Source organism: Balaenoptera physalus (assembly GCF_965194825.1).
Source record: "Balaenoptera physalus genome assembly, chromosome: 11".
NCBI lineage: Eukaryota > Metazoa > Chordata > Mammalia > Artiodactyla > Balaenopteridae > Balaenoptera > Balaenoptera physalus.
The window spans coordinates 107,677,741-107,702,466 of NC_138896.1; the positions used below are offsets into that span (position 1 = coordinate 107,677,741).

At 43.4% G+C, this 24,726-nt stretch overlaps 1 protein-coding gene across 1 annotated transcript in view; it reads left to right on the forward strand.

Annotated features, from left to right (window-relative positions):
* The first annotated feature begins 21 nt into the window (after positions 1-21).
* XPC (XPC complex subunit, DNA damage recognition and repair factor) overlaps positions 22-24,726 on the forward strand; it is a 34,287-nt gene continuing 9,582 nt past the window's right edge. The window contains exons 1-8 of the mRNA XM_082413460.1: positions 22-304; positions 7,156-7,351; positions 9,701-9,819; positions 12,111-12,234; positions 13,152-13,236; positions 14,179-14,336; positions 14,613-14,733; positions 24,608-24,697. Of these exons, the coding sequence (XP_082269586.1) occupies positions 157-304; positions 7,156-7,351; positions 9,701-9,819; positions 12,111-12,234; positions 13,152-13,236; positions 14,179-14,336; positions 14,613-14,733; positions 24,608-24,697 (1,041 nt within the window). The 5' untranslated portion in view covers positions 22-156. The remainder of the gene's footprint in view (positions 305-7,155; positions 7,352-9,700; positions 9,820-12,110; positions 12,235-13,151; positions 13,237-14,178; positions 14,337-14,612; positions 14,734-24,607; positions 24,698-24,726) is intronic.

The following is a 24,726-nucleotide window of genomic DNA, read 5'->3' on the forward strand; positions in this document are numbered from 1 at the left end:
GGCGCCGACGTTGGGGGGGCGGGAAATTGGGTACATGGTGTCTCCGTGAGGGGGCGTGGCCGTGCCTCGCCCCGCCTAGGGGCGGAGCCAGCGCGCGGGCAGCGTCCCGCGGCGGCGCGGTGCGTCAAGCGCCAGGCCAGTCCTGCCCAGGCAAAGATGGCTCGGAAGCGCACGGCTGGCAGGGAGCCGCAGGGGCGCGAGTTGCGCAGCCAGATGGCCGCGGGCAGGGAGCCGCGGGGACGTGAGTCACGCGGCCAGACTGCCAAGGGCGAGAGCAAAGCCAGGCGCGAGGAGAAGGAGGCGGGTGAGAGCGAGGTCCAGCCGGGCTTAGGGGGAGAGGCTGGAGGAGGGCGGGAGGCAGGCCGGGTGGGGGAGGGCGAGGCCGGCCTCCTGCAGGTGCGGGCGAGGCAACCCCGCGCCCACCTGCGCCAGCGAGACGGCGTTCCGGTGACCGCGGGAGGCAGGCGGCATGCGGCTGCCCCGGGCCTCCCCGACGTCGCTGCGTCTTTGCCTTCCGTGCCGGGAGCGATGCGCCCTGAGCGGTTCCGCGGAGCCCGGCCGGACCGCGAGCTCCCCTGCTCAGCCTCTTCCTGCTCCGCGTCACCCGCAGGATCAAGTCCGGCCTCCTGGTAGATGCAGAGGGTGAATAGGCAAGAGGCACTGCAGTTGTTTTGTGTCCCCACAAGACGAACAGACCAGTACTTAGAGTGCTGGAGTGTGCAGATCTGAATAGTACCTTCAGCCAAATCTCACCTCAGAGCCCCAGCTTCGGATCCCACCTGACTTCTTCACGTGCATATCGAATAGGCTTCTTATATTTGCCCTGGGCAAAGCAAAACTCTTGATTTTCCCCTCTTAAACCTGCCCCTTCGCCACTTCTCCCCTTCTCAGTAATTGATCCCTTCACTTGTTAAAGCAGACCCCTCCTCTTCCTTACACGCACACCTCCAGCCCTTCAGCAAGTCCTGTTAGTTCAACCTCAGAACCATATCTTCAATCTCTCCACTTCTCTTTATTTCCGTGGCCACACCCCCTGCCCAAGCCACCCTCACTTTTCAGTTGAGCGACTGCAGTTGCCTCTTCACTGGCCTCCTTACTTCCTTTCATCCCTCACCACGGCAGGAGTTCTCCATGCAGCGGCACAAGTGATCTTAAAAAAAAAATCAGATCTTGCCATGCTCCTACTTCAAATCCTCTGTGGCTTCCCATTGCTCTTGGCATAAAATCCAGATTCCTCACCATGGCCTACGAGATCCTACATGTTTTGGCTCCTGCTTCTTCTCTTGTCTGCTACCACTGTCTTCTTTGCCAGATACCCTCCTTGTTGGCCTCCCTTCGGTTCCTCTGATACGCTGTTATTTTTCACCTGAGCCTTTGCCTTTGATGTTCCTTCTCCCTAGAATGTTCTTCCGTGGCTTTTGCCGTGGCTCACTTCTGTTCCTCCAGGTCTCAACCCAGGCACTCCTCGAGTATCCTGCCTAAGGTGGTCTCTCCCAGGTACCCTTTGTCACAGAGGCTCTGACAGCCTATGTCACATCTGTAATGATCTTGTTAATTTATTTGCTTCCTTTTTGACCTGTCTTACCGGAATTTAAGCTTATGAAAACATGTCTTATTTTTTTGCTGTATCCTATTTTGTCCCCCCCCCCTTCTCTACGTATACTAAGTGCTCAATAAATATTATAAATAATTGCATAATGCATGCTGTAGAAGGGATTTCTGGGGTACCTGATATAACTGGGTAGACAATTAGCCTAGTCACCAGCAAGGGCTCCTGTGACATAGATTCAGTAATTCTGTGATTCTGTACATATTTTAAGGCCATCATCCATTAGGAAATAGTCCAGTGGTAACCATTTCTAAACTTAAAAGGTGATTTACCTCACAGTTAATACTACAAGTTCCATTTTATTCATTGACTCATTCCGGTAACATTTTTTGAGTACCTAATGTCTGCTGCACACGAGCTAGGTGACATGGGAGATAGAGGTTTCTTGGAGATTAGAGTAGGGTAGTGTTCACATTTACCAAAAAAATGTCCAATACAGCGTGTGATTTCATGGGAGAAGGTATAAGGCTTTCTGACTTCTGAAGGAATAATCAGGAGAGATTGGGAAATGGTCTCTGAAGAAGTTATGTTTGGTCTGCGACTTGAAGAATAGGTAATATTTCAGCAAATGGCTGTGGAAAGGGGTTGTCATTCTAGTCAGAGGGAATGTGTTCTGCATACGTGGCAATTAAAAAATTTTTTTGAAATCAAAAGGTATTGGAAATGCCACCAGCCCGGGTAGCATTCCTCCCAGCTAAACACTTCGCCTTGGCACCAGGTTGGTATAGCTCCAACGTTTAGTAGTTACATGTGCTTGGGTAAATGACTTGGTGCAAATAATTTAGCCTCTCTGGACCTCGTCTGTGAAACTTAATTCTAACCTGCTGGATGGCTGTGAATTTTCATCCCGTAAGGCTCCTGGCATGGTCCCGGTGAGGTAATCAGATGGGCTAGCTCATATCAATTCAGCCTGCACGTAGGCAAGGATGCACTTAAGCTTCACTCAACGCTCTGTGAGCCAGTGGAGCTGCAGTAAGTTTCCAAGGTAGCTTCCGGGAAGAGTTATCAGCTTTGATGTGGTTGGGTAGAAGAGCAATTTGGTTGTGGTTTTGGCCGCAGGTGACACTGATTTGGTGACTCTCCAGTGTACTGTCTAACAGCACCATAGTGTGAGTTTTACCAGCACCTCGGTGCATGCACATGAAGATGACACTTGGCTGCTTTCAACAGCTGAGGACAAAGAAAATAGTCTTCCACATTATATCTTTGTTTCCATTAGGGCACCTCTGGTTTCTCCATATTTAATCTCAGTGTTAAATCCTTCATCGATGTAGTTCATTAACTCCTTCAACAGAGACTTACTGAGCACTTGCTATTTTCAGGCCCTGTTCTAGGCACTGGAATTATAGCAGTGAACAGGATAGGCAAGGTTCCTGCTCTCATGATGCCTGTAATCTTTGGGGAAGGGTAGGTAGGACAAGTAAGTTAAAAAATAAATTCACACGGTGATAAGACCAATGAAGAAGGTAGAACAGGTTGCTGTAATAAAGCTGACATGGGGACAGGGAAGAAGCGGCTGTCAGAATCAGTGGTCAAGGAAGGCCTGTGTGAAGACGTGGCACTTTGAGCCAATTACTGACTGTAATGAAGGAGCCTTTTGTAAGACGTTGTGGAGGAAGAGAGCTCTGGGCAGAGGAATCAGTAAGTTTAAAGACCCATAGGAGGGAATGTTTTGGAATTGAGGTGAGAGACATGAGTAGGACCCTTAGGTTGGAGACCAAACTAAGGTGGTTGTATTTTATTCTTAGTGCTATGAGGTGCTGCTGGCAGTTCTAAGCAGGTGTTTTTGTTAGTAAATCAGTGGCTGGCCAAGCAAGCCCCAGTGGTTAATTCATGCCCTGCTGAAATAACTTGGTTAAGGTCAAGGAGGCTGGTTAGACAGTTGTCCCTTGGTATCTGCAGAGAATTGGTTTCACAACCTCCGTGTATACTAAGATGTGCGGATGCTCAAATCCTTTACGTAACAGTGTAGTACAGTCAGCCCTCCGTATCCTCTGGTTCCACATCTGCAGATTCAACCAAAGTTCAATCTGAGGGTGGTTGAATCTGTGGATTCAGAACCAGGGGGATACGGAGGGCTGACTGAAGTAGACAGCTCTAGATCTTGGAGAGTCCTGGAAAATGACCTCTTTTTCTTTTTTTTTTTTAATTATAGTTGACTTACAATATTAGTTCAGATGTACAACAGTGATCTGATATTTGATATTGGACTTCACTCCATATAAAGTTATAAAATATTGGCTATATTCCCTGTGGTATGCATTGCATCCTTGTTAACTTACTGATTTTATACCTAGTCTTTTGTACCTCTTAATCCTCTTCCCCTATCTTGCCTCTTCCCCCACCCCTTTCTCCACTGGTAGCCACTAATTTGTTCTCTGTATCTGAGTCTGTTTCTGTTTTGTTATATTTGTTCATTTGTTTTATTTTTTAGACTCCAGATATAAGGGAAAACACAGTATTTGTCTTTCTCTGTCTTATTTCACCAAATATAATACCCTCCATGTTGTTGCAAATGGCAAAATTGCATTCTTTCTATGGCTGAGTAATATTTCTAATTCCTTTAGATGGTAGGTTAGGTTGTTTGAGATTTTTCCTGTTTCTTGAGATGGGCTTGTATTGCTGTAAGCTTCCTTCTTAGAACTGCTTTTGCTGCATCCTGTAGATTTTGTAAAATTGTGTTTTTATTTTCAGTCTTAAGGTATTTTCCAATTTCCTCTTTGATTTCATGATTCATCCATTGGTTTTTTTGTTTTTGTTTTTTAGTAGCATCTTGTTTAGTCTCCATGTGTTTGTCTTTTTTTCTTTTTTCTTCCTGTAACTGATTTCTAGTTTCATACTGTTGTCATTGGAAAAGATGCTTGATACATTTTCAGTCTTCGTGAATTTTGGGGGACTTGTTTTGGCACTGGCATGTGATCTATCCTGGAGAATGTTCCACGTGCACTTGGAAAGAATGTGTATTCTGCTGTTTTTGGACAGAATGTCCTGCAGATATCTATTAAGTCCATCTGGTCTAATGTGTCATTTAAGGTCACTGTTTCCTTTTCTTCCCCCATTTATTTATTTATTTATTTATGGCTGTGTTGAGTCTTCGTTGCTGTGCGCAGGCTTTCTCTAGTTGTGGCAAGTGGGAGCTACTCTTCGTTGCGGTGTGTGGGCTTCTCATTGCAGTGGCTTCTCTCGTTGCGGAGCACGGGCTCTAGGCATATGGGCTTCAGTAGTTGTGGCACATGGGCTCTAGAGCACAGGCTCAGTAGTTGTGGCACACAGGCTTAGTTGCTTCGTGGCATGTGGGATCTTCCTGGACCAGGGCTCAAACCTGTGTCCCCTGCATTGGCAGGCAGATTCTTAACCACTGTGCTACCAAGGAAGTCGCAGGGTCACTGTTTCCTTATTGATTTTCTGTCTGAATGATCTGTCCGTTCATGTAAGTGGGGGTGTTAAAGGTCCCCCACTATTGTACTGCTGTCAATTTCTCCCTTTATTTCTGTTAATATTTGCTGTATATATTCAGGTGCTCCTATGTTAGGTTCATATATGTTTATGAATGATATCTTCTTGTATTGACCTCTTTATCATTATATAATGTCCTTTGTCTTTTATTATAGACTTTGTTTTATAGTTTATCTTGTCTGATACAAGTCTTGCTACCCCAGCTATCTTTTTGTTTCCATTTGCGTGGATAATAGCCTCTTGATACTGTGGCACCAAAAACAAAAAAAAAAACAGCAAAGAATAAAGAAAAAAATGTCATCTGTATGTCTACCATCCAGAAACAGCCACCACTAAATAATAGTGTATTTCCTTCTAGTCTGTGTTTTTTTGTGTGTGTAGTGGAAAGTACACTATTAAAACAATTTTGCATTCTTAGCATTTTATCATATATCATTTTTCTTTGTCTTAGAAGATGACTGAATTATATATCATTGTGTGACTGTACCATAATTGATGCTTATCTAATGGATAGACATTCAGATTTTAAAACTTTTGGATATTATGAATAATGATACTATGAACATTTTTTTGACTCACAGTTTGTTTCCCTTGTTCTCACTTTTAACTCCTCGACCTCTCTCTTCAAAGTACAAAAATACACAGCTTTGCCTTTTAACCAACCAAGTAGTTTTGGTGAGGAAGAAATAGTGCTTCTGGAGCAACCTCCCACCTGCATCTTTAGATTAGTAAAGTGAAGTATTTAGCATCTTTGCTTACTAACAGAGGGCTAAAAACCACTGTAAGATCTAGAAATCCTGATTTTAAGGGTGCCCTACCAAACTGTCAAGTCATAAATAAACTTTTAAACAAATTCTGGCCTTGAAATAAGAAATCTGTTTCCAGATTATAGATAACTAATTTTGAAATATTTTGTTTCCATTAAAACGTTTAAAACCTGGGAATGCATAAATTTCTTCTTTTATAAAATATTTTAAAGAAACAGAACTGAATCAGTGATTTTAACCAGCATTAAAACAAATGCTGTTATAAGGTGAAATTTATTAAAATTATGATTTTATTTAGATCAAAAGGGAGAGTCTTTTTCCACCATGCAAAACTGTATTCTTGGGGAATATAAATACCTCTCCAGAGAGTCAGCAGGACAAACCATAGAGGAAAGGAATGAATTAATTTGATATTTTAGGTTAATATTGCAGCTCCTTTTGGAACCTCAATAAAGGCTAGGGTATTTTTGTTTTCCACAGTTAATTGAAGCAGAGTTGTGCAGCAGCAAAAGAAAATGATTTATTTCAGAGTCAAGATAATTTGCATGAATATATTTATAATAGAATAGAAAAATATTTCCCTGTCATATTAATACATATTATAAATATATATAATAGTAATATATGTTAATAAGGAGACCATGCTTTTAGATACCTTAGTTGAACTAAAACCAACAGTTTATGCATCTTATATATTTCCCTTTAACAAAAAAAGGAAACAATAATTATTTTGAGAAAATAAAGTTATTTTTGAGTTACTGCTAACTCATTCCAACCCTAAGTTTGCTGAGAGTGGCATTGAGGTAAGATTGGAAAGATTTCATAATGTATGTGTTTTGAGTAGTGTTTGGGTTTGAAAGATGACAGAAACTTAGATTAGGAGAAATCGGTTGTGGTAAAACTGGAAACTCGGACATGTTTATGAACTTGAAACATTGCACTTAATAGGAGTGGATTATCCCTAAAATAAATAATTAGTCTTGGCAGGTAGTAAATAAGCAAGGTGTTAATTAATGGATTGATGCCTTTTCCTTGCTGGATATTAGCTGAAATTTAAGGTTTGCAGTTCAGGTTGTATGAGTCATGTGGTGGTGTGTCTATAGTCTTAGGAGGAGTAGAATACAGTGCTGATAAAGGAAGAGTGTAGAGTGTAGACCAGCTGGAGGTGGGAAGAGGCTGAAAGCTGGTTGCTGACCAAACATGGGATGGTGACGGAGGTTTAGAGGGAGGTTACCAAAGAGGACTTCTCATGACCCTGCCCATGAAGGTACAGTGTCTCCACCTTTCCTGTTGTCCCTTATCATGTTCTGTGTGGTCATCTAGATGTCTTTGAAGATGAGAAACCTGTAAAGAAGAGCCTTCTCTCAAAAGTTTCACGAGGAAAAAGGAAGAGGGGCTACGGTGATTCTGGGGGCCCAGCAGATGGTCCAGCAAGAAAGAAAGCGGCCAAAGTGACTGTTAAATCCGAAAACCCTCAGGTTATTAAGGATGAAGCCCTCAGTGATGGGGAAGATTTCAGGTGAGATGGCTGAAAACCTCTTGACCAGGTCTTGCTTGTTCCCATCAGGGAAGTGTGTCTAAGAAAACCTGCTCTTTTTGCTTGTCACTGGGATCCGTGGAAAAGGTGGGATCTTTAAACTCTTCTAGGTAGAGCTCAGACCACTAGTAAGAGCTGGAAAGAGTCTTGGCAATTATATAGTTTACCTCCCAAACTTTTCAGATGAGGACAACAGCTTGCAGAAAGTGATTTATTCGTGGTTACACAGCTAGATGGTGGCCAAAACCAGGATGAGACCTAGGTCTTCTGACTCCTGGTCCAGTGCTACTTATACCACACAAAGACATTTCATACACGAGGCATTTCCCTGACGTTCTGGCCGTGTCCCGTCCTGCTCTCCTCGGGTACGCTCCGCTCCTGCCCAGCTGGACTTCCCTCCTTCACTCGAGACGTGTTCATGCTTTTCCTTCTGCCTGGAACGCTTTCTTCCACCTTCAAGATGCAGAGCAGAAGTCATCCGCTCCACAGTCTTAACTGATTACTCCCCCTTTTCCTCCTCACATTTCTTGCTGCATCTCTTAAGAGTGTAACTTATCTGCCTTGTGTTACACTTACTTGTGTCCGTGCCATATACCACTGTGTGCTCTCAGACGGCTGGACCCACACTGGTTCATTTTTGTATGCCCCGTGGCGTCTAGGGCAGGGCCTTTGACAGTGAATGAACATAGTAATGTGTGGTGAACGATCAACACTTGATCATCTGCCTCCTAGGGAAATTGGGGAGGGGGGAGGAAGAGGACAAACAGGGAGGCAGGAGTTTCTTCTTTGTTTCAAAAGTAAACCCTCACTCTCAGCGTCAGCTTTTCCAGCAACCTCCAGTCCTGGCTCAGAAAGCAGTCCAGGACGGGGCAGCTGTAGGAGGGAGCACTAGGAAGCACGTGGATTTTCCACCATCGTCCGTCTCTTCTTTGCCCTAAGACTTTTCCTGCGAATGCCTCCGAGCTTACTGCTTCCCAGTTGCCTCTCCCCACTTGTTGAATTCCTTCTGCAGAGAAATTCACAAACAGACCAGGATGCTGCCAGGGGAAGCTCTGGTCCCCCTTTCCCTCTCAGTTAAGAGTTGCCGTTTCTGCCACTTTTACTCAGAGGGGGCGTTTTTGTTGCTGTGGTGTTGAGAGGAAGTGACAGGCTAAAAAGGGAGTGTTTTATCTTTTTAGAGCTGAAGTCTGAGGCTTGTTATTTTAAATGTCTGTGGTAAAATCTTGGGTCCTATTCTCACTGGATACCATGTGTCCAGTCTTACAAAAGCTGTAAGTAACTCAATTCCCTGAACGTATTTTACGTGTGAATTTGCAGAATTTTATTACATATTAGCAACCGTTGACTCTTGAGCCAGTATTTAGCCAGCTCCGTATCTCCGTAGTTCTCTCCCTACCCTTCCAGCTGTTCCTTGTGGCCCACCTGTGTTCAGTCACATCCCCACTTACTTAGAAGTTAAAATTCTACCAACCTCAGTCTCCTTTCATCTTATTTCCCAGAGGTGGGGAAAGAATCTTCTGAGCTGGGTCATGGTAGGATCCGCAAATGTGAATTCTCTCCTCTTCTTTCTGGCGTCTGGCTGCACATGTGTGCACACAGACATCGCAGCTTTCACTTTTGGGGCTCACATTATTTTTGTGGTTTTTTCTAACTTTCCCCGTATGATTTACAGACACAGCTGTTCCCCTTCACACAGCTCTAGGTTGTAGGTTCATCATGTTCCTCCTGTTTTGACAGCACATCTAGTGTGAGACCCATGATCAGAGCACATCTTTTTTTTTTTTTTTTTTTTTTTTAATAAATTTATTTATTTATTTTTGGCTGTGTTGGGTCTTTGTTGCTGCGCGCGGGCTTTCTCTAGTTGAGGCGAGCGGGGGCTACTCTTCGTTGCGGTGCACAAGCTTCTCATTGCAGTGGCTTCTCTTGTTGCGGAGCACGGGCTCTAGGCGCACGGGCTTCAGTAGTTGTGGCACAAGGGCTCAGTAGTTGTGGCTCATGGGCTCTAGAGCGCAGGCTCAGTAGTTGTGGCACACGGGCTTAGTTGCTCTGCAGCATGTGGGATCTTCCCGGACCAGGGCTCGAACCCATGTCTCCTGCATTGGCAGGCAGATTCTCAACCGCTGCGCCACCAGGGAAGCACCCCAGAGCACATCTTGATGGGAACTTGAGACCCGGGCTCATGGAGGAAGTGAGGCTCAGAGCTCACAAATCATCAACTAATTGCAACAGTTTCTCAGTAAATAGAAGGAGTCCTTAAAGTTGAGTTTAGTTTAAACATAGCCCTAGGATGTCTGAGCTTTCTTCATCTTCCTTCCTGTGATCTCTACACAGGGCGTTCCCGAGTGCCCGCAAGAAGGTGCACCGTCCAGAGAAAGAGTCTGCTGTGGACAAAGGTGGGGGTGAAGGGGACGACGAGGAAGAGAGTGAGGAGGACTGGGAAGAGGTAGAAGGTAAAGTGTCTTCCTCTGTTCTCAGAACTGTTTGATCCTGTTTTTCTGTTTGATTCTGTTTGGAGTCATGTCACTGCAATCCTGTCCTTTTCTTTTGAAACTAATAAAGACAAAGATAAAGTTGCAGTAGGGGACTTGCTTTTGATGTAAGGAAAAATTCATGGCCAGGTTAGCAAAGAACGTTGTGTGTCCTCTTCGTCTGGCGGTGCTCCATGGAGGGGATCATGAGATAGAGAAGCGCATCATCTCATAAAGAGAGCCCGGGCTTTGCGGGTGCTCATACCTGGCTCAGAGGCCAGCTCTGCCGCTTGTGCAGCTGGGTGAGTGCGTAACTCTAGCTGTCCGAGCTGAGTTTTTCCACTGGTGACAGTTGGTAAACATCGAACGCTTACTGTGAGCTGGGCACAGTCGAGGCTCCAGGGTTGTTGTGGGAAAGTGTGATGGGCCTGGTGCATCACATACTCACAATACATAGCCCCTAATGTCACCATCCCTAGCGTGATTTTTCTTTCCCAGCTTTTTATTTTGAAAACGTTCAAACCTACAAAAAAAATTGAACATGTAGTCCATACACTGTTCACCTAGACTCACTAACTTTACCGTTGTGCCGTTTGAATGTACCAGCGTCTTTCCTTCTGTAAATCTGCATTGTGGAACCACGTGATAGTAAGTTGAAGTCATCCTGACTCTTCACTTGTAAATGCTTCAGCATGAGTCTCCTAAGAGTAAGACATTCTCCTGCACGATGAAACACCATTATCACACCTAAATTAAGTCCCTAATTGTTATAAAACTATCCTTTATAACTGTTTTTTCCTTTCTTTTCTTTTTTTTTTTGCTTTTCATAGCACTGGGGTTTTTTTGCTTTGTTTTGTTTTGTTTTGTTTTGGCAGAGTTCTGGCCTCTTGTTTTGTAGAATGTCTCATATTCTGTTTTGTGTTGGTGGTAAACTTGTTTGAATGCCCCCTGGATTTCTTATAAACTGTAAGGTGAGTCCAAAGACTTAGTTATATTTAGATTAAACATTTTTTGGCAGGAACACTTCAGAGCTTTGTACTTCACAGTGCATCCATTCAGAGGCATCTAATGTCAGGTTGTTCCGCTACTGATGCTAAGTTTGACCATGTCTGTGGTACTGCCTGATTGTGCCAATGTAAAGGTACATTTTCCTTTTGTAATTTACCATCTCTAGTGGGACTCTGATTCTGTGTGAATATCCTGTTCCCCAGTCACTTTCTACTTAATGGTTTTAGCAAGTGTCAGTGATCTTGACTGAATCAAAGATTATTATATTGAGCATGGCAAAGTGGCAATATTTTGATTCTGTCATCTCATGTATATTTATTAGCTGACTTTGATCTGTAAAGAAGAGCTCTGCCTTTTAAGAATTGTATTTATTTATTTTGGGTATCACTATGGACTTAAAAATTCAAATATGTTATCAGTTATCATCATTACACTTTTTGATCTTTGGATTGTCCCACATTTGGCGAGCAGGAGCCCCTTTAAGCTAGCTACCCTACAGAGCCCTTTTGACATGGCTTCATTAGTTTCTGAGAATGTTTTTGTTCTTTGGCACAATAAGATGTTCCAGGATCTCTCTGTACTCTCCTTGCTGCAGACCTGGAATTGGCCTTTTTTCTCTCTAAGAAGCCCTGGTTCATTTTAGTAGGAACTGGTACATAGAAACCAAGGTCTTGGCACTGGGTGTTGTCATTGCCAGGGGGGTGTCATTGCTTCTAGGCCCAGAGCTGCTTTGAAAGGAACCTTGCTAATGAAGTTCACAGTCAGCAAATTTAATTTATTTCAGCTGGTGTTCATAAGCAGTGTGGCGGAGAAAGAGATGAAGATGCATGCCTTGCCATGTATTCAGGACAAGCTTACAGTTGAATCGGGAAGTCATGCCTCTCTACAAGGCAAATTTTTGTGAGCGTTACCATAGTGACACAGAGAACAGGAAATTGTTCCCTAAGTCTCTACTAAAACACACACACATGAGCATTAGCTCCATGATACCAGGGGTCTGTATCTAATTCACCTCACTATCTCTGTGCCTAAGGTTCTTCCTCTGAGGGCCGTTTCTCTGGGTTCTTGTGCAGGTTAATGAGACAATTAGATTGTAAGAGCACGGGGCCTGGCATTTCCTAGGAACTCAAAGCACGGTCTCTACGGTTTCCTACCTCACACCCATTCCTCACTTGCTCCATCCCAGCAGAACCTCGATTTTGTTTGGTACAGTACCTATTATAACGATAACTATTATTATTGATTTTAAAAATTACTGTTTATAGAAGTTAGTGAGCCCATGCCGGGTGACGTTGGGGAAAGCTCAGCCTTGTCTACATCTGCTCTGCCCGTGAAGCCCGTGGAGATAGAAATTGAAACACCGGAGCAGTTGAAGGCAAGAGAAAGAAGGTACGATTAAGCACTTGCTTCTAGATTTCTGTCACGTATCGTCACCGGCAGCTGCTCCTCAATGAAAAACACATAGGAGACCCGGGCTGAGTGTCATAGTTGTCGGGAGCGTTAGGTGAGAGAGCCCTGGGCTCACCTTTAGGACTTGAAGGAGACACCTGTGTGTCCGGGCTAGGGCAGGAGGTGTGCCAAGGGCTCTGCAGGTTGCCCGTTATCTTACTCCATCTTTAGGACAGTGTGCAAAGGAGGAGCCGGAGACTCAGAGAGGTTAAGTAACATTTCAGCTGTGAGTGGACGCGCCACGATCTGCATCCCTCGGGCTGACTCGGCATTGCTGCTCGTCTCCCCGCGTCACTGCAGGGCCTGCGGCGGTGCCCACCGTGGTTGGGGTCCCCACTTCTCTCCAGGGTCCCCAGGCCCTCTGCAGCCCCTGGCAGCCTGGCCATATGGAGTGCGTCTCCTGGTGGTTAATTGGTTCCTGAGTCCCCCATGTGATGGGCACATTATTAGGCATGAAGGAGGGAGACAATAGCAGTCAAGAAGCCTCAGGTTTTCTTCAAGATGCTTGGGACACAGACATGAGAGAGATTTTACAGCAGAACAGCATCACACAAATGAGCATGTGCTACTTGACGTAAAGGCAGTGCGTGCCGAGAAGCCGGTCAGTCCCGGGGGTGGGACGGTCAGAGGGGACGTCCTGGAGGACGGGCCCTGGAGCGTGCTTGGGAGGCGGGACGGGTGCAGGCCGAGGGGAGGGAATGTCCTGGGCCAGGGCTCGCGGGTGAGGAGAAGCAGGAACAGCCAGCCCGCAGGTCTGCTGAGTAGCACAGCCTGAGTCATCGCAGCTGAGAGGCGTTGACGGGAGAGTGGGGTCGGGCTTCCCCCTTCATTCTCAGATTTTTCAATGTGCATTGCAGTGAAAAGATAAAAACGGAGCTTGAGACACATCTTCGGAGGATGGTGAAACGTTTCAATAAGGAAGTCCGTGAGGACACACACAAGGTACGGCAGGGAAGGAGGAGGGTGGTACGCGGGGGAACTGGGCTTTCCGTCAGCCCTGCCTCTGGGCTTCCACTCACTGTGTGACCTGGTGAGTTTCTGACTCTCTCCTGAAGTGGGGGTGATAACAGTGTCTGCCTGGGAGGATGGGCGTGAGGAGTAAGCAGATAGCACGTGTAAAGCACGTAGCTCAGCGCCGGGCGGGCAGCAGGGGCTAATACCAGGCACTCTCCCATCCCTTCTCTCATCTGTTTAATAACATTGGTTCTGATCTCAGCTAAAGTTGCTGTGGCTTCTGGCTTCAGCTGGTACTTACTGAACACACACCGTGGCCCTAGCAAGGTGCTTGGCATTGTGGGGAGAGAGACTTGTATAAAGCTTGTTTCCTACCATTCAGGAGTTTCTGATCTCACACACGGAACAGGAAAGACATCAAAACAGGGAGACTCGAGACATAGAACAAGGAAAGAGATCAGTGTGGGCCTCAGTAGCCGAGGAAGGCCTCATTTAGGAGAGAGGATGGGGCGGGTCAGGAGGAAGGATGGCACAGGGAGACGCTGAAAGGCCGAGTGGTGGCCGGGCTGGTGGGACAGCCAGGGGGCCTGCATCTAGGAGGCCGCATGCGCTGGAGGCCCATGGAGAGTGAGGCAAGGGCAGACTTTGGTTTTCCTCTGACCGGCAGCAGGCAGCTAGGGAGAGTGTAGTGATGGGGAGGGTGGAAGGGGCACCGCCTGCAGCAGCTGCAGAAGCTGAGAGGTGCAAAGAGCACAGAGCCAAGGCGAAGAGTGAGGGGATGAAAGACAGAGTCTTGGGAAATGGCAGTGTTAGTATTTTTATTTTCTTGTATGTAGAAATGACAACAAATATTTCCTGTCCGCAAAACGTCTTTGAATTTGGCAGCAAAAATCCCACTGGTTTTCAGCCTTCCTTTTTCCCTCTCCCCAGGTTCACCTTCTGTGTCTGCTGGCAAATGGCTTCTATCGAAATAGCATCTGCAACCAGCCAGATCTGCGTGCCATCGGCCTCTCCATCATCCCAACTCGCTTTACCAAAGTGCCACCTCAAGACGTGGACGTCAGCTACCTGTCAAACCTGGTGAAATGGTAGGGCCCTCCGGCCTGTCCTGCAGAGCGTAGTGTAGGATTTGTGTCTCAGAGGCTGGGTGCAGGTCAGTTCCACAGACCCTCCTTGAGGGGCTGGGAAGGCTCCCCAGGGGGAGGGTCTGAGTTGGGTCTTCAGGAGTTGGCCAGACAGGCTGGGAAGAGGAGCACCGGCAGGCGGGGCTCCCGAGACACCCCGCTCTGTGTTTTGGCTGTAGAAGAACAGAGTTCCTCTTTGCCCTGACCTCTGACGCAAAGGAATGCCTGATTTCTCTCCAGGTTCATTGGAACATTTACAGTTAATGCAGACCTTTCAACCAATGAGCAGGATGGCCTGCAGACGACGCTGGAGAGAAGGTTTGCTATTTACTCTGCGAGAGACAATGAAGAGTTGGTCCACGTGAGTGACTCCTGGCAGCACTGTTTTCATTAGGCCTGTTAGCTGAGGAATATGGCAGTCATGTGCCACATACCATTCCAGCTGTTTTACGTATATTTCCTTGCTCAGTTCTCATAAAATCAAAACAGGTACTGAAGCTCAGAGAGGCTAAATCACTTTCTTAGGGTCATTCGGTTGGTAAGCATTGGAGACAGGATTGGGCCCATGTGTGAGTTGAAAGCTGCCCTCTCTCTTACTTGGTGTCCTGGTGTATTAAAGCACTTAATTTTTGGTCAGCTGCCCTAGAATTGTTTACAGTATTCAAAAATCGTGTTTAAAAGTCCCAAGGAAGTGTTTTTTCAAATTGGCTGCTGAAATCCTTAAGAAAGTGTTTCCTTACCTTCCAAGTTGGGGGATGATGCTGGCAGGCGGCCGTGCAGTGAGGAGGGTTCTGTCCAAAAGAAGTCGTGGCGAAGAGGTTGTGTGTAGACAGGCTTTGTCACGTGCTTAAAATGCCCTTAGGTAAGGCTCTGTCTCAATAAAACAAAAATGGGTAGAAATGTGGTTTTATCCCTGGAAGATTTCTATTGATGCATATACTTGTGTCTGAGCTTCAGTTTCTGTTTAGGGAAAGAGACTTTTTGTATCTTTAGAGACCAAATGACTGGCATCTTACTTCTCTTCCAATTTGGCTTGAAAAAGTCTGAGTATCTGGACAGTAATTGTGCTGTGATATCACCACCCAGAGAAAAACACTCATATTTCAGTGTCATCCTCCCAGACTTTGTTCCCACGTATATCTGTGCACGTACATATTTGTTTTGTTTGTGTAGTTTTATTAAGCAAAGAAATAGTTTTGTTTAAAGAAGTAAACAATTCAGTGACACTCGGTGCATTTTCAGTGTTGTGCATCCACCACCTCTATCTATTTCTAAAACACTCTTACTATCCCAGAAGGAGACCCCGTACCTATTACACAGTCACTCCCATTCTTTCTCCTTTTCCCACCTCCCCAAGTATCTGGCAGCCACCAGTTTGCATTCTGTCTCTATGGATTTACATATTTTGGATATTCCATATAAAAGAAATCACAATACAGTCAGCATTCCTTATCTGCAGGTTCCACATTCACGGATTCAACCAACTGCCAATCAGACTTATATCTGCAGTTGGTTGAATCCGCAGATGCAGAACCCGAGGATAGAGGGAGCTAGCGCAGCTATGCTGTTGGCTGTTATGAAGAGTACTGCTATAAACATTGTGTGTACATACATATATTTATTTGGGTACTTGTTTTCAGTTCTTTTGGGTATATACCTAGAAGTAGAGTTGCTACGTCATATGGTAATTGTATGCCAAACTGTTTTACATAGCAGCTGCACCATCTTACCTTCTCACCAGCAAAGTACAAGGATTCCAGTTTCTCCAAATCATCACGAACACTTGTTATTTTCCATTTTTTGGGTTGTAGTCATCCTCACAGGTGTGAAGTGGTACTCATTGTGGCTTTGGTCTGCATTTTCCCGAAGATTAATGATGGGTTAATGTCTTTTCACGTGCATATCGGCCATTTGTTTATCTTCTTCGGAGAAATGTCTGTTCAGGTCCTTTGCCCATTTAAAATTGGGTTCTTTGTCTTTTTGTTATTGAGTTGTAAGAGTTCTTTATATATTTCAGTTACTACACACTTATCAGATATATGCTTTGCAAATATTTTCTCTCATTCTGTAGGTTGTCTTTTTACTTTCTTCATGAAGTACTTTGATGCACAGAAGTTTTAATTCCGACAAAGTCCAATTTTCTATTTTTCCTTTTTTTTTTAATTAATTTATTTTTGGCTGCATTGGGTCTTCGTTGCCGCGCGCGGGCTTTCTCTAGTTGCGGCGAGCGGGGGTACTCTTCCTTGTGGTGCGTGGGCTTCTTAATGCGGTGGCTTCTCTTGTTGCGGAGCACGGGCTCTAGGCGCGCAGGCTTCAGTAGTTGTGGCGCACATACTTAGTTGCTCCGCGGCATGTGGGATCTTCCCAGACCTGGGCTCGAACCCGTGTCCCCTGCACTGGCAGGCACATTCTTAACCACTGTGCCACCAGGGAAGTCCTCTTTTGTTTCTTGTACTTTTGGTGTCATATCAAGAATTCATTGCCAAATCCCAGATCATGAAGATTTCCTCCTGTATTTCCTTCTAAGAGTTTTACAGTTTTAGCTCTTACATTTAGGTCTTTCATCCATTTTGAGTTAATGTTTTTATATGATGTGAGGTAGGTGTTCAACTTCATTTCTTTTTTGCACGTGGATATCCACTGGTCCCAGCACCATTTGTTGAAGAGACTAGTCTTTCAACTTCATTGTATTTGTTGTATTATTTTCACTATTTGTTGGAAGTTTTTCAATGGGGATGAATGGTCTTGGCACACTTATCAGAAATCAATTGGCCATAGACACTTGGGTTAATTCCTGGACTGTCTGTTCTATTCCATTGGTCTACATGTCTGTCCTTATGCCAGTGCCACACTGTTTCGATTACTGTGAATCTGTAGTAAGTTTTGAAATCAAAAGTATGAGTACAACCTCATAATGCTATTTTGGCTATTTGGGGCCCTGTGCAATTTCATGTGAATTTGATGGTCTGCTTTTCCATTTCTGCAAAAAAGGCCATTGGAGTATTGATAGGGATTGCATTGATTCTGTACATTGATTAGGGCAGCATTGCTATCTAGTCAATAGTAAGTCTGTAAACATGGCTCTTTCCTTTTATTTGCTTTTTAAATTTCTTTTAGTTATATTTTGTAGTTTTCAGTGTACCTGTCTTTCATCTTCCGGTTAAACTTTTTTCTAGGTATGTTATTCTTTTTGATGCTATTGTAAATGGTATTGTTTTCTTAATTTCCTTCTCAGATTGTTCAGTGAAGGTGTACAAAAAAAACGGCTGATTGTGTTGATCTTATACCTTGCAGCTTTGCTGAATTCATGTAGCAGTTTCTTGTGTATTCTTTGGGATTTTCTATATATAAGATCTTGACCTCTGTGAATAGAGGTAGTTTTACTTCTTCTTTTCCAGGTTGGATGCCTTTTGTTTCTTGTTCTTGTCCAATTGCTCTGGCTAGAACTTCCAGCACAGTGTAGAATAGCGGTGGCAAAAGCAGGCATCTTGTCTGGTTCTTGATATTGGGAGGGAAAGCTTTTCACTCTTTCATGACTGAGTATCTTGGTAGTTGTGGATTTTCATATACATTCTTTATCATGTTGAAGAAGTTCCGTATTTCTAGTTTTCTGAATGTGTTTTCTTTTTTTTTTTTTTTTTTTTTCTGAATGTGTTTTAATCATGAAAGTGCTTTGGATTCTGTCAGATGCTTTTTCTGTGTCAGATGAGATGATCTTGTGATTTTTCTCCTCTTCATTCTACTAACATAGTGCATTGCATTCATGGATTTTCTGTTGATTGATTGATTGAAGTATAGTTGATTTACAATATTGTGTTAGTTTCAGATTACAGTATAGTGATTTAGTGTTTTTTGCAGATTATATTCCATTATATCTTATTACAAGGTAATGGGTATAATTCCCTGTGCTATACAGCAAATCCTTGTTGCTTATCTATTTTATGTATAGTAGTTTGTATCTGTTAATACCATACCCTAATTTGTCCCTCTCCTCTTCTCACTCCCCCTTGGTAATCACAAGTTTGTTTTCTATATCTGTGACTCTGTTTCTGCTTTGCATATACTGTCATTTGTATTTTTTTTTTTGGTTCCACGTATAAGTGATATCATTACTGTATTTATCTTTCCCTGTCTGATTTATTTCACGAAGCATAATGTTCTCTAGGTTCATCCATGTTGTTGCAAAGGGAAGTATTTTATTCTTTTTTGTGGTTGAGTAATATTCCATTTTATGTATATACCACATCTTTTTAATCCAGTCATCTTTTGATGGGTACTGGGGTTCCTTCCATGTCTTGAGTATTGTAAATAGTGCCGCTATGTTCACTGGGGTGCATGTATCTTTTTGGATTAGAGGTTTTTTTTCCAGATATACCCAGGAGTGGAATTGCTGGGTCATATGATAGTTCTATTTTTAGTTTTTTAAGGAACTTTCATACTGTTTTCCATAATGGCTGCACCAATTTAAATTCTTACCACCAGTGTTCGGGGATTCCCTTTTCTCCACATCCTCTCCAACATTTGTTATTTGTAGGCTTTTTGATGATCGCTGTTCTGACAGGTGTGAGGTGATAGCTGATTGTGGTTTTGATTTGTATTTCTCTAATAACTAGCAATGTTGAGTATCTTTTCATGTGCCTGTTAGCCATCAGTATGTCTTCTGCCCATTGTTTGATTGGGTTGTTTGTTTTTTTTTGTTATTGAGCTGTATGAGCTGTTTGTATATTTTGGATATTAACCCTTGTCAGTCTCATCATTTGCAAACATTTTCTCCCATTCAGTAGGTTGTCTCTTCATTTTGTTAATGGTTTCCTTTGTTGTGTAAAGCCTTTTAAGTTTAACTAGGTCCCATTTGTTTATTTTTGCTTTTATTTATTTCGCCTTAGAAGACTGATCCAAGAAAATATTGCTACAATTTATGTCAAAGAGTGTTCCGCCTATGTTCTCTTCTAGGAGTTTTATGGTTTCAGATCTTACATTTAGGTCTTTAAGCCGTTTTGAATTTATTCTTGTATGTGGTGTGAGGGAATGTTCTAATCTCATTGTTTTACATGTAGCTGTCCAGTTTTCCCAGCAACGCTTGTTGAAGAAACTGTCTTTTCTCCATTGTATATTCTTGCCTCCTTTGTCATAGATTAGTTGACCATAAGTGTGTGGGTTTATTTCTGGGCTCTTTATTCTGTTCCTTTGATCTATATGTTTGTTTTTATGCCAACACCACACTTTTGTTTACTATAGCTTTGTAGTATAGTATAAAGTCTGGAAAGTTTATGCCTACAGCTTTGTTCTTTTTCCTCAGGATTGCTTTGGCAGTTCTGGGTCTTTTGTGGTTCCATATAAGTTTTAGGATTATTTATTCTAGTTCTGTGAAAAATGTCATGGGTATTTTGATAGGGTTTGCGTTAAATCTGTAGGTTGCTTTGGGTAGTGTGTTCATGTTAACAATATTAATTCTTCCAATCCAAGAGCATGGGATATCTTTCCATTTCTTTGAATCATCTTCAGTTCCCTTAATCAGTGTTTTATGGTTTTTAGCATATAGATCTTTTTACTTCCTTGGTTAAGTTTATTCCTAGGTTGTTGTTTTTTTTTTTTTTAAATTATTTATTTATTTTTGGCTGTGTTGGGTCTTCGTTTCTGTGCGAGGGCTTTCTCTAGTTGCGGCGAGCGGGGGCCACTCTTCATCGCGGTGCGCGGGCCTCTCATTGTCACGGCCTCTCTTGTTACGGAGCACAAGCTCCAGACGCGCAGGCTCAGTAGTTGTGGCTCACGGGCCCAGTTGCTCCGCGGCATGTGGGATCTTCCCAGACCAGGGCTCGAACCCGTGTCCCCTGCATTGGCAGGCAGATTCTCAACCACTGCGCCACCAGGGAAGCCCATATTCCTAGGTTTTGTGTTTTGTGTTTTTTGGGTTTTTTTTGGGGGGGGGATGTAATTTTAAACGGGATTGCTTTTTTTACTTCCTCTGTCTGATATTTCATTGTTAGTGTATAGAAACACAGTAAATTTCCATATATTAATCTTACATTCTCCTGCCTTGCTGAATTCATATATTAGTTATAATAGTTTTTATGTGGAAACTTTAGGGTTCTCTATATAGAATATCATGTCATCTGCAAATAGTGATAGTTTTACCTTTTCCCTTCCAATTTGGATGCCTTTTATTTCTTTTTCTTGTCTGATTGCTGTAGCTAGGACTTCCAATATTATGTTAAATAGAAGCAGCGAGGGTGGACATCCCAGTCTAGTTCCTGAATTTATTGGGAAAGCTTTCGGTTTTTCACTCTTGCATATTATGTTGGCTGTGGGTTTGACATAGTTGGCTTTTATCATGTTGAGTTATGTCCCCTCTGTACCCACTTTGGTGAGAGTTTTTATCATGAATCGTTGTTGAATTTTTTCAAATGCTTTTTCTGCATTTATTGAGATGATCAGGTGATTTTTATCTATTCTTTTGTTAATGTGGTGTATCACATTGATTGATTTACATATTTTGAACCATCCTTGCAGCCCTGGAGTGAATCCAGCTTGAGCGTGGTATCCTTAGTATGTATTGTTGGATTCAGTTTGCTAATACCTTGTTGAGGATTTTTGCATCTATATTCATCAAAGATTTTGGGTTGTAATTTTCTTCTCTTGTAGTGTCTTTGGTTTTGGTATCAGGGTAATGGTGGTTTCATAGTATGAATTTTGGAGTGTTCCCTCCTCTTCATTTTTTTGGAATAGTTTGAGAAGGATAGATATAAGTTTTTGTTTTTGTCTTTTTGTATGTTTGGTAGAATTCCCTAGTGAAGCTCTCTGGTCCTGGACTTTTGTTTGCAGGGAGTTTTTTAAATTATAGATTCTATTTCAGTTCTAGTGAATGGTCTTTTCAAATTGTCTGTTTCTTCTTGACTCAGTTTTGGCAGGCTGTACGTTTCTAGAAACTTGTTCACTTGTTCTAGGTTGTCCAATTTGTTGGCATATAACTGTTTGTATTCTTTCATGATTTTTTGTTTTTCTGTTGTTTCAGTTGTTTCTCCTCTTTTATTTCTTATTTTGTTTATTTGAGTCCTCTCTCTTTTCTTCTTGGTGAGCCTTGCTAGAGGTTTATCAATTTGGTTTATCTTAAAAACAAAAACAGCTCTTGGTTTTATTGATCTTTTCTATTGCTTTTTTGATGTCTTTTATTTCCTCTCTGATCTTTATTATTTCCTTCTGCTGAATTTGGGTTTTGTTTGTCCTTCTTTTTCTCATTCTTTTAGGTGGTAGGTTATCTTGTTTGCGATTTTTCTTGTTTTTGTGGAAGGCCTGTACTGCTATGAGCTTCCCTCTTAGAACTGCTTTTGCTGCATCCCATAGATTTTGTAAGATTGTGTTTCTATTTTCGTTTGTCTCAAGATATTTCTGGTCTCCTCTTTGATTTCATCATCAACCCATTTGCTTTTTAGTAGCATGTTGTTTAGTCTCCATGTGTTTGTTCTTTTCCTGTTTTCCTTTCTATGGTTGATTTCTAGTTTCTTACCATTGTGGTGAGAAAAGATGCTTGAAAATATTTCTGTCCTCTTAAACTTGTTGAGGCTTGTTTTGTGACCTAGTATGTGTCTATCCATGAGAATGTTCCATGCTGGCTTGAAAAGAATGTGTATTTGGTGTTTTTCTTATTTAGTGTTCTGTAGATATATATTAAGTACAGTTGGTCCATTGTGTCATTTAGGACCTCTGTTGCCTTACTGATTTTCTGTCTGGATGATCTGTTCATTGATGTAGGTGGGATGTTATAGTCCTCTATTATTATTGTATTCCTGTGAATTTCTCCTTTTATGTCTGTTAATATTTGCTTTATATATTTAGGTGCTCCTGTGTTGGAAGTGTATATGTTAACAAGTGTAATACGCTGTTGTATTTTTGCCTTTATTGTTATATAATATCCTTCTTTGTCTTTCTTTATGGTCTTTGTTTTGAGTCTACTTTGTCTTTTGTTGTCTTTGTTTTGAAGTCTACTTTGTCTTTTGTTAAGTATTGCTATGCCCGCTTTCTTGTTGTTTCCGTTTGCATGAAATATCTTTTTCCATACTTTCACTTTCAGTCTGTGTGCGTCTTTCGCCATGAAGCGAGTCTCTTGTGGCAGCGTATAGTAGGTTCTACGTAAAATTCACTGCTTAGCTGCTGCACGTTGTTGAGGTGCCACGTGCGGCATGCGCTGACACTGTCTTCCGAGCGTGCCCCGTGGCCCCTGTGTGTGCACTGATGGGAGTCTTCACAGTCCCACCTGGATCACATCCCAGGCACCCCGTCTGCCTCTGTGCAGCTAGACCCAGTCTCTGCACTGATCTCACGCCAGGCCATGGTGTGGAGTGAGTGGGGCCAGGGCATTCGCCCCTTAGAATTGGCAAGTGCGGGGAGGCGGCCGCCACCAGCGCAGGTCTCTCTGTCCTGGTTGTTAGCAAGCCAACCCGTGTGCTCCTCTTGAGTAGAGTCTAGGCTTCTCCAGCCCTCCTGTCTGTCTCAGTGGGCTTCCCAGCAGGAAGGGGACTCCCCAGGGCAAGCGGACACCTCCTCTTCCTGACAGATCCCTCCCAGGAGTGCCGGTCCCAACCTGGTACCTTTCTTTTTTCCATCCTATGTGATTACATGGAGATCTTTCTTACAGCTTTGGTTATGGGAGATCTTCTGTGAGTTTCCAGTTAGTTTTCGGTGGGAGTTGTTGCTCATGTAGATGTGTTTTTGGTATGTTTGTGGGGGGAGGTGAGCTCCACGTCCTCATACTCTGCTCTCTTGATCCCCCTCTGTTGGGAGGGCTTGATTTTTGACTTAGTCTTTCGTTACAGGTCTCTTCAGAGTCTCTATTTTCTCTTGAGTTAGTTTTGGTAATTTGTATGTTTCTAGAATTCATCCTTTTCACTTGGGTCACCTTGTATTTAGTGTAGGGATCATACAGTTTTGTAACTTAAATTTTTTTCTTCAGTGACGTCCTTGTGAAAGGTGGTGACCACGCGTCTTTGTGAGGCACAAGGTCGCTTCCAGAGCGCTGTCGTGTACCTGACCTTACCCAGTCTTCCCTGTGGTCTTGTGAGGAGGACGAGGCAGGGATGTTCCGGATGGAGGTTCTAGGTTTAAACCACCATTCAGCTGCCTGCTGGCGCTCGGTTTCCCTGCCTTTTACATCTGTGCCCCTGCGCCACCCGCACACTGAGAAACTGAGGAGCCAACCAACACTCGTACAGTATTCACTGTGCCAGTTAATAGTGTGTTGTCAACCACACTGTAGGGATGAGTTGTGTTTTCCAGGTTTTCCCACTGATGCCCTTTTCCTGTCCCAGGACACAGTCCAGGCATTAGTGATCTTGTCGCCCCAGCGCCCCCTCCCCTCCAGGCCGTGACTGTGTCCCAGTCCTCCTGGACACTCCTGAGGAGCACTGCTTAGAAATTTTGTAGAGTTCCTCAATTTGGGTTTTTTTGATGTTTTCTCATCCCCCCTGTTTTTAACTCCAGAAGAAACACGGCAAAAGTAGTTATTTTTTTCAATATACTTGGCTTTTCACAGAAAACCTGCCTTCCTGTTTCTGACTTTTGCTCTTGCTTTCCGAGGAGGGAAAATGACTGTAGTGATTCATGAGGACGCCGGGACCCTGAGGTCTGTGTGGGAAGATCTCGCTCACGTGCTGTCCCACTGTTGTTGTTTTGGAGGTTAATTCCCATGAGGAGGCTCCCATCCTTCCAAGTTCACAGAATTTTTAGAGCTGCAGCCTCTGGTTGAAAGATTCGCTCTGGGGAGGTTGAGTGCAGGGGAGGGATTCTCGGGCCTGATGATGACGATGTCTTTTCTCTCAAAGTGGTATTTTGCTTTATTGTTTTATCACAAACACAACACATGTTGAAAACAGAACAATCAGAAGATAGGTAAGCCGGAAAAACACCAAACACCTGTAAACACCCATAACCCCATGTATGGATGCTTTTCCAAATACACATACATGTTTATGTCTGGACATGATTTTTTCTTACAAAAATTAACATAACTCATTAAAAAACAAACAGTTTCTTTTCCTTTAATATATGGTTACCTTTCCCCATTTTTCTACAAAGAAAAATCTCTACAGCATCATTTTAATAGTGTTGAGGGTTCCAGGCTCCTACTGTTAGACAATTTGGTTGTTTCCCTTTTATAAACAGGCACCACAACAAACAGCATGGAATTATGCAAATCCTTAATTCTTTCCTGAGGATAAGCATGTTGTTCTTTTTCATTATAGATATTTTTACTGATTCTCCGGGCCCTGCATCTCCCTACCCGACTCGTACTGTCTCTACAGCCAATTCCTCTGAAGTTATCAGCAGCGAAGGTGAGGTTCCCGGGGCTTCCAGAGAAAAG